Source organism: Lathyrus oleraceus, chromosome 4, assembly GCF_024323335.1.
Source record: "Lathyrus oleraceus cultivar Zhongwan6 chromosome 4, CAAS_Psat_ZW6_1.0, whole genome shotgun sequence".
NCBI lineage: Eukaryota > Viridiplantae > Streptophyta > Magnoliopsida > Fabales > Fabaceae > Lathyrus > Lathyrus oleraceus.
The window spans coordinates 379304287-379312156 of NC_066582.1; the positions used below are offsets into that span (position 1 = coordinate 379304287).

Sequence of the window (7870 nt, forward strand, 5' to 3'; positions counted from 1 at the left end):
ACACCTTTATGAAAGACAAGAGTGAATCTTGGGGGCTAAAGGATTCGTCCGCTTACTGTTTCAAAAGCAATTTTATCACTTTATTCAAACATGCGTTTTATTTTCTCCAATAGTTTTTAAAAGTGAGGTTTATCAAAAATAAAAGGTGCTTTGCAAACAAACAGATAAAATAAACAATGATTTGGGCACACTTTTGTTGAGAAAAATTCTCTTTTATTGATTTGACCCCAGTGTGGTGTCCTTTGAATAACATATGCCTTATGAGCAAGTGGTGTAGGGATGTTATGCTCGTGGAGAATGTAACATCCCGTATTTTATCAAAGATTTTATTCAAAATGCTATTAGAAATGCAACTGTTTTTTTATATAAAATGGAATAATTATGACGATAATTAAAATAAAATTTAGAGAATAATAGAATTGATAAAATTTAGAAATAGTGGTCTGAATTTCCTAGCGGAAGGACATCCGTATCCGCATTTATAAACAAGTTCAAATCCTAACAATAAGGGAAATAAAATAGTGTATCATAATGAATTATTTAATTAAATAAAGTGCTAACTGTTAAAAACCATGTTTCCCCCGTATGCGCTTCAAGCCACACATTCACTCACGTCTTTCTCCTTGAGTACCTAAAATGTTAATTGTAAAGGTCAAATTCCATATCCATATTGAATCATACTCACCATAAGAAAATATCATAAACCAATAATAAAACTTCAACAATCAAAATATAATTAATATAAATTCTTTTTATGTAATTACTTATTTTGTATGACATGCAATGTGACTGAAACTACTATATGTGACACAAATGATCCGGATAAATAAGACTCATTCCAATGGATAGTCTGTCACAAAGGCCCGAAAAGCATCAAATATGCCACAAAGGCTCCTGCCACAAAGGCATGAAAATATCGAACTTATTACGAGAGTCACACACCATGACTACTAACAGACTATATATGATGCATGTTCCGTAAATATAAACAAATAGTTACTAACAAAATTATTTGTCAATAACTAATCTATTATCTATGTATCGATGCATTTATATTTCAATTATTATTATTATTATTATTATTAATTTATTAACTACTACATAATCCACTACCCCCTTCCTTTTAGGAGCCAAGCACACTTAGTCAATTTTTTTGTATTCATTCTCCACTTAGTTTTTCACATACTGCATATAATATAGTCATCTTAATTACTCACATATGTACAATTCCATGATACTATTAAAGTAATAATAACCAATCACCCATACCTTATTAAGTGTTACATTAATTTAATATATTTCTTCAAATTAATTATAAACTAGTAAAAATGGAAGACATAAAATCTTGAAAATTTAATTTATTTAATTTTCCTTAAACTATTATTCTTATTTTTATTTTATTTTATATATTTATTTATCCCAATAACACTAAATTAGCTACTTCAAATTATTAAAATATTGACTTTTACGTAATTAATTAAAAATTAATGACGTCATAATTCTTACCACCTTAAAATAGTTTCGTCACGAAACTAGACAGTCGCAAAAAGATTCGGACATAGTTCCCGCATTTGATCCCCTCACTCCCAAGTAGCGTCACCAGTCTTCTGATTCTAAATCATCTTAACCAATGGGACTTCCTTGCCTCTCAAAAGTCTTCTCGATCGGCCACCAATACTCATCGGAAGGACCTCAAACGAAAGATTATCCTTCAGTTGGATGTCGTATGGTGTGATAAAATGTGAAGCATCTGCCATATACTTTCTCAAGTGAGACACATGGAATACATTGTGAAGGTTGGCCAAGTTTGGAGGCAAGGCAATCTCATACGCCACCGGACCTACACGTTTAAGAAACTGGTATGGCCCAATAAACTTAGGGGTAAGCTTCTTGGATTTCAGCACTCTACCTACACCAGTTGTAGGCGTCACCCTCAAAAATACATGATCACCTTCCTCAAACTCTAGCGGTCTCCTCTAGGCATGGCAACAGGGCGGGTCGGGGACGGTTTTTACCTCTCCCAAACCCAAACCCGAATCCCCAAACAATCTCCGTTCCCCGCCCCAAACCCAAACGGGGACGGGGAATTAAAACCCAAACCCGTCCCAAACGGGTTCGGGTTGGGTTCGGGTATCCCCGCTCCGCCACCATTCATTTAGTAAAATCAATTTTTTAATAGAAATATTTATTTTTCCAAAATAAAATTACATTACAAATAATAAAATAAAACAATCTAAAAAAAATCCCATACATACATTTCAAATATTTTAAATAATAAATTCAAATTAAAATATCAAAACATTGACCACATATTTAATATTTTAAATTATCAAAAATAAATAATAATGTACATAGTAAAATAAACGGGGCGGGTTCGGGGACGGGTTCGGGGTGGGTACTAGTGTCCCCATTACCCGACCCGTCCCCATATTTTAAAATCGGGGAAAACCCAAACCCAAACCCAAATCCAGTCAAAGCGGGTTTTCCCCGTCAACTTCGGGGCGGGTTCGGGTTGGTACCCGCGGGTACGGGTTATATTGCCATGCCTAGTCTCCTCTGCTGATCTGCATAACTCTTATGTCTGCTTTGGGCTGTTTTCATTCGTTCTTGGATTAACCTGGCCTTTTCCGTCGTTTGTTGGACTAATTCAGGGCATACTAACATGCTCTCACCGTCCTTATACCAACATAACAGGGTCTGACATTTGCATCCATATAAAGCCTCATACGGTGCCATACCGATGCTTGAATGGTAACTGTTATTGTAAGTAAATTCAATAAGTGGTAATAAACTGTCCCAACTACCTCCATCATCTAATACACATGCCCTCAACATGTCTTCCAAGGTCTGAATAGTCCTCTCGATTTGTCCATCTGTCTGAGGATGATAAGCAGAACTCAGTCTTAGCTTCGTCCCTAAAGCCTCATGTAATTCTCCCTAAAGTGGGAAGTAAACTTCGGATCTCTATCTGACACTATGCTATAAGTTACCCCATGTAGTTTCACAATCTCTGTAATATATATCTCTGCAAGCTTGGCTACATTATAATTGGTCCGCACTGGTATAAAGTAAGCTGATTTCGTCAACCTGTCCACGATCACCCAAATAGAGTCAAACTTGCTCCGAGTCTTCGGTAACGCCCCTACAAAGTCCATAGAAATTCTATCTCACTTCCACTATGGAACATCCAGAGAATGTAATAATCCAGTTGGCTTCTGATGTTCTACCTTAGCTTTCTGACATGTCAAACAAGAAGCCACATACTCGGCCACCTTCTTTTTCATTCCTGACCACCAAAATCTCTATTTTAAATCTTGATACATTTTTTATCGTCCCAGGGTGAATACTCAGCTTACTTTTATGGGCTTAATCCAAAATAGTTTTTCTCAACTCTGCATTATTAGGAACACACATACGCCCATTACAACGCAGAATGTTATTTGATCCCAATTTGAACTCTGGTGCTCTTTTGGTCTCCATCAAGTTCCTCTTCTCCTTAATTTCTCCACCATCTTCCTGAAGGGTCATAATCTTATTCATCAATTCATTCTCGATAGTGATCATTCCATAATGCACTCTCTCGGTTGAAGAATCTAAATCTAAGTTCAAGTCTCGAAACTTCTCTAACAATTCCAACCCCTTCAATGAAATAGTCGAGAGATGAACTCGCTTTCTACTTAATGCATCAACCACTACATTTTCTTTCCCTGGGTGATATTGCAAAGTGAAGTCATAATCATTGATGAATTCCATCCATCGCCTTTGCCTATCATTAAGCTCTTTCTGATCAAATAAATATTTTAAGCTTTTATGGTCGCCGAACACTTCAAAGCTACAACCGTATAAGTAATTCCACCAAATCTTAAGTGCAAATACTATAGCAGCAAGCTCCAAATCATGAGTGGGATAGTTTTTTCTCATGAATTTTCAGTTGCCTTGAAGCATAAGCCTTAACTTGTTTATGCTGCATAAGTACATAACCCAAACCTTGATATGAAGCATCACAATAAACTTCATAAGGTTCTTCTGGTTGTGGTAGTACTAACACAAACGATGTAGTCAATTTCTCTTTCGTCATCTGGAAACTCTTCTCGCACTCATCCGTCCATGCAAAAGTTTGATTCTTTCGAGTGAGTTATGTCAATGGGGCTACAATCTTGGCGAATCCTTCAATGAATCTTCTGTAATATCCTGCCAATCCCATAAAACTTCTAATTTCAATGTCTATTTTTGGTTGTTCCCAAGAAACTACGACTTCAACCTTGGAGGGGTCAACTGCAATACCTTCCTTTGAGATTATATGGCCTAAGAATTTCACCTCCTCCAACCAAAATTCACACTTCCCTAGGTTAGCATACAACTGCTTCTCCTTTAACACTTGCAAGACTAGGCGTAAGTGCTCCTCATGTTCTTCTCTACTCCTGGAGTATATAAGGATGTCATCAATGAAAACCACAACAAACTTGTCTAAGAAAGGATGTAAGATACGATTCATATAATCAATGAAAATCGTCGGTGCATTGGTCACTCCAAAAGGCATCACCAAATACTCATAATGCCCATATCGCATTTTGAATGCTGTCTTGGATATATCTTGTTCCTTCACTCGAATCTGGTGGTATCCTGACTTCAGATCAATCTTCAAGAATATCACCACGTCTCTAAGTTGGTCCATCAAGTCATCAATGCATGGTAAAGGATATATATTCTTGATAGTGACTTTATTAAGTTGTCGATAGTCAACACACAATCTCGACTTCCCATCCTTCTTCTTCACCAATAATATAGGAGCTCCCTATGGTGAGACACTTGGTCGGATACAATTATTTGATAGCACGTCTTCAAGTTGTCTTTTTAGCTCAAACATCTCAGATGGAGCCATTCTGTATGGAGAAATATGAATAGGTGTCGTTCCTGGGATCACATCGATAGAAAATTCAACCTCACGTACTGGAGGTAACCCTAACACGTCTATTTTAAATACTTTTGGAAACTCTCTTACCACTCGTATCTCGTTAATCTTCACTTATGGATTCATGCTGACATAATTTAAGAACACATACTTCTGGATGCCTCCCTTCAAAGAAATTTTCAATCGGTTGCTATTTAGAAATCGAGAAACATCGGGGTCTGGAAAGATTATAGACTTTCGAGCACAATCCAAAAGAACATGATGACTAGATAACCAGTCCATCCCAAGGATCACTCCCATATGTTTTAGGGGAATACAAACCAGGTCGACTTTGAATTTTATGCCCAAGATAGTTAAGGGGCATTCTAAGCAAGCTTCATTAAGTATTACAGGTTGAGAAGATGGTATTGTGACCACCAAATCAAAAGGTAGTGAAGTAACAAGTAGTTGTACATAATTTGCACACTCCATAGAGATGAAAGAATGAGTAGCACCAGAAGAATCAAATAATATTAGAAATAGTTTGTCTGCAATTTCACACTCGCCCTGGATTAATCCTGAGGCATTCAAAGCTTCCTCTTCTCCAATGTGATAAACACGTCCCTTAGCAGTAGGGCAAATATCATTCTTATTGTTGTTGGTAGATGGAACATGATCTCTACTTGGTGCTCGACAATCCCTAGCAAAATGCCCCGGTCGCTGGCAAAGATAACAGACTCTCGCTCTTTATGGGCACTGAGTACTCACATGTCCCTCCTTATTACAGTTGTAGCAGCGAATACTACTTGAATTTTGTGGTCTCTGACCTCCCTTGAACTGCGTTTGAGGATGGTCTCTTCCATTCCTTTGAGGTCGGGTGTATGGTTGTTGTTGCTTTCCCCTTTTATTGCGGTCATGATGTCCCTGTTTTAAAAAGGCTTAGTGATATAAAATTCTTAATAAATTTAAAGAGAGTTTCTCAGATTCTACCTGGTGTCTAGACGATCCTCCAGCAACCCATCTATTCGGACGTCCTTGCTTCATCCGCTCCACCTTTTTACATTTCTCCACTAGCACTTGGAATTGACGAATCTCCAAGGGCTCCACAGATTCCTTAATCTCATATCTGAGTCCTTGCTCAAACCTCTCACACTTATAGTTCTCATCCACATGGTCACGAAAATAGCGGAAATATTTGGCTAGTGAGTTAAATTTGTCAGCATACTCAGAGATAGTCATATTACCTTGGTAAAGTCTGAGGAATTGAGCTTTTTTCTCAGATCTAGCACTTGATGAGAAATACTTGTCCATAAATTTATGTTTAAAAGTTACCTAGTTCAGTGCTTCATTGTTACTCTCCATTAGCTGCTTCGCACCCCGCCACCAGGATTCAGCCTCTGTCCTAAGCAAAAAGGTTGCATATTCCACCTTCTTAGCATCTGTGCAATGCAACATTTCAAAAAAATTCTCAATTTCTTGTATCCAAAAATAAGCCTTGTCTGGGTCATGTTCCCCTTTGAGTTTTGGTGGGTTTTGACGATTAAAATTTGTCAGTTCTCTCGCAGCAACAACAACTTCCTCTCTCTGGTCCCTTAGCGCCTCACTTTGAGCTCGGATTGCAGCTTGTTGGGTAGAAGTTTCAGCTTGTTGAACAATAGTTGTAGATTATTGAGCAATAGCAGTAGCCATTGCGTGAATTGCCTGAATGACGTCTGCCATGTCAACAATTGGCTGGGTATTTGTGGGTCGGTATAAGTTCTTCGTCGACTCATTGTAAATTCCTACAATTACACTTGCATTAGAAGGATTTTTAAGATCTCATCCTAACACTTGGGCTATAAGTAAGTGGTATCCAAAGAAATTTGCTACACATAATTTTTCACACTTGTTAGTACATACCATAAGTAATTAAATCCATAAATAGTCACAATGTTTATATAAAATATTCAAAGACTAAATAACTTAGGCATCACAAAATTCTCATACTCATACGCCATACAAGATCGTCCCACCCAAAAATATGTGTCCAAAGATTATTGCTCTGATACCAAATGTAACATCCCGAATTTTATCCAAGATATTATTCAAAATACTACTAGAAATGTAGCTGTTTTTTTATATATAAAATGGAATAAGTATGACAATAATTAAAATAAAATTTAGAGAATAATAGAATTGATAAAATTTAGAAATAGTTGTCTGAATTTCCTAGCGAAAGGACATCCGTATCCGCATTTATAAACGAGTTCAAATCCTAACAATAAGGGAAATAAAATAGTGTATCAGAATGAATTATTTAATTAAATAAAGTGCTAACTGTTAAAAACCCTGTTTCCCGCCGTATGCGCTTCAAGCAACACATTCACTCACGTCTTTCTCCTTGAGTACCTAAAATGTTAATGGTAAAGGTCAAATTCCATATCCATATTGAATCATACTCACCATAAGAAAATATCATAAACCAATAATAAAACTTCAACAATCAAAATATAATTAATATAAATTCTTTTTATGTAATTACTTATTTTGTATGACATGCAATGTGACTGGAACTACTATATGTGACACAAATGATCCGGATAAATAAGACTCATTCCAATGGATAGTCTGCCACAAAGGCCCAAAAAACGTCAAATATGCCACAAAAGCTCCTGCCACAAAGGCATGAAAATATCGAACTTATTACGAGAGTCACACACCATGACTACTAACAGACTCTATATGATGCATGTTCCGTAAGTATAAACAAATAGTTACTAACAAAATTATTTGTCAACAACTAATCTATTATCTATGTATCGATGCATTTATATTTCCATTAATTTATCTCAAACAGTTCCTAGTACTCTTATATATATATACCTGCAACTGATAGTGACCTCACACTATACAGTGTTTTCGGAAGAATAATTTTTCATATGATAATTACTTAACTTGCATAATTCAAAAATAATTATTAATTGATATGTATAGAATCCA

General features: G+C 36.4%; 1 protein-coding gene across 1 annotated transcript; it reads right to left on the reverse strand.

Moving 5' to 3' along the window:
* Positions 1–5026: 5026 nt before the first annotated feature.
* LOC127137620 (uncharacterized) lies at positions 5027–6202 on the reverse strand. Its single transcript, XM_051064066.1, has 3 exons — positions 5882–6202; positions 5660–5815; positions 5027–5611 (listed from the first exon to the last, which is right to left on the reverse strand). The coding sequence occupies exons 1-3, from the start codon at positions 6200–6202 to the stop codon at positions 5027–5029; spliced, it is 1062 nt and encodes a 353-aa protein (XP_050920023.1).
* Between the last annotated feature and the right edge of the window lie 1668 nt (positions 6203–7870).

Coding starts and splice junctions, on each gene's coding strand:
- LOC127137620 (XM_051064066.1), bottom strand. CDS start 6,202: ATGGACAAGTATTTCTCATCAAGTGCTAGATCTGAGAAAAAAGCTCAA. Junction 5,816..5,881: donor GAGGATCGTCTAGACACCAG/GTAGAATCTGAG, acceptor TTTTTAAAACAG/GGACATCATGACCGCAATAA. Junction 5,612..5,659: donor ACTGTAATAAGGAGGGACAT/GTGAGTACTCAG, acceptor TATCTTTGCCAG/CGACCGGGGCATTTTGCTAG.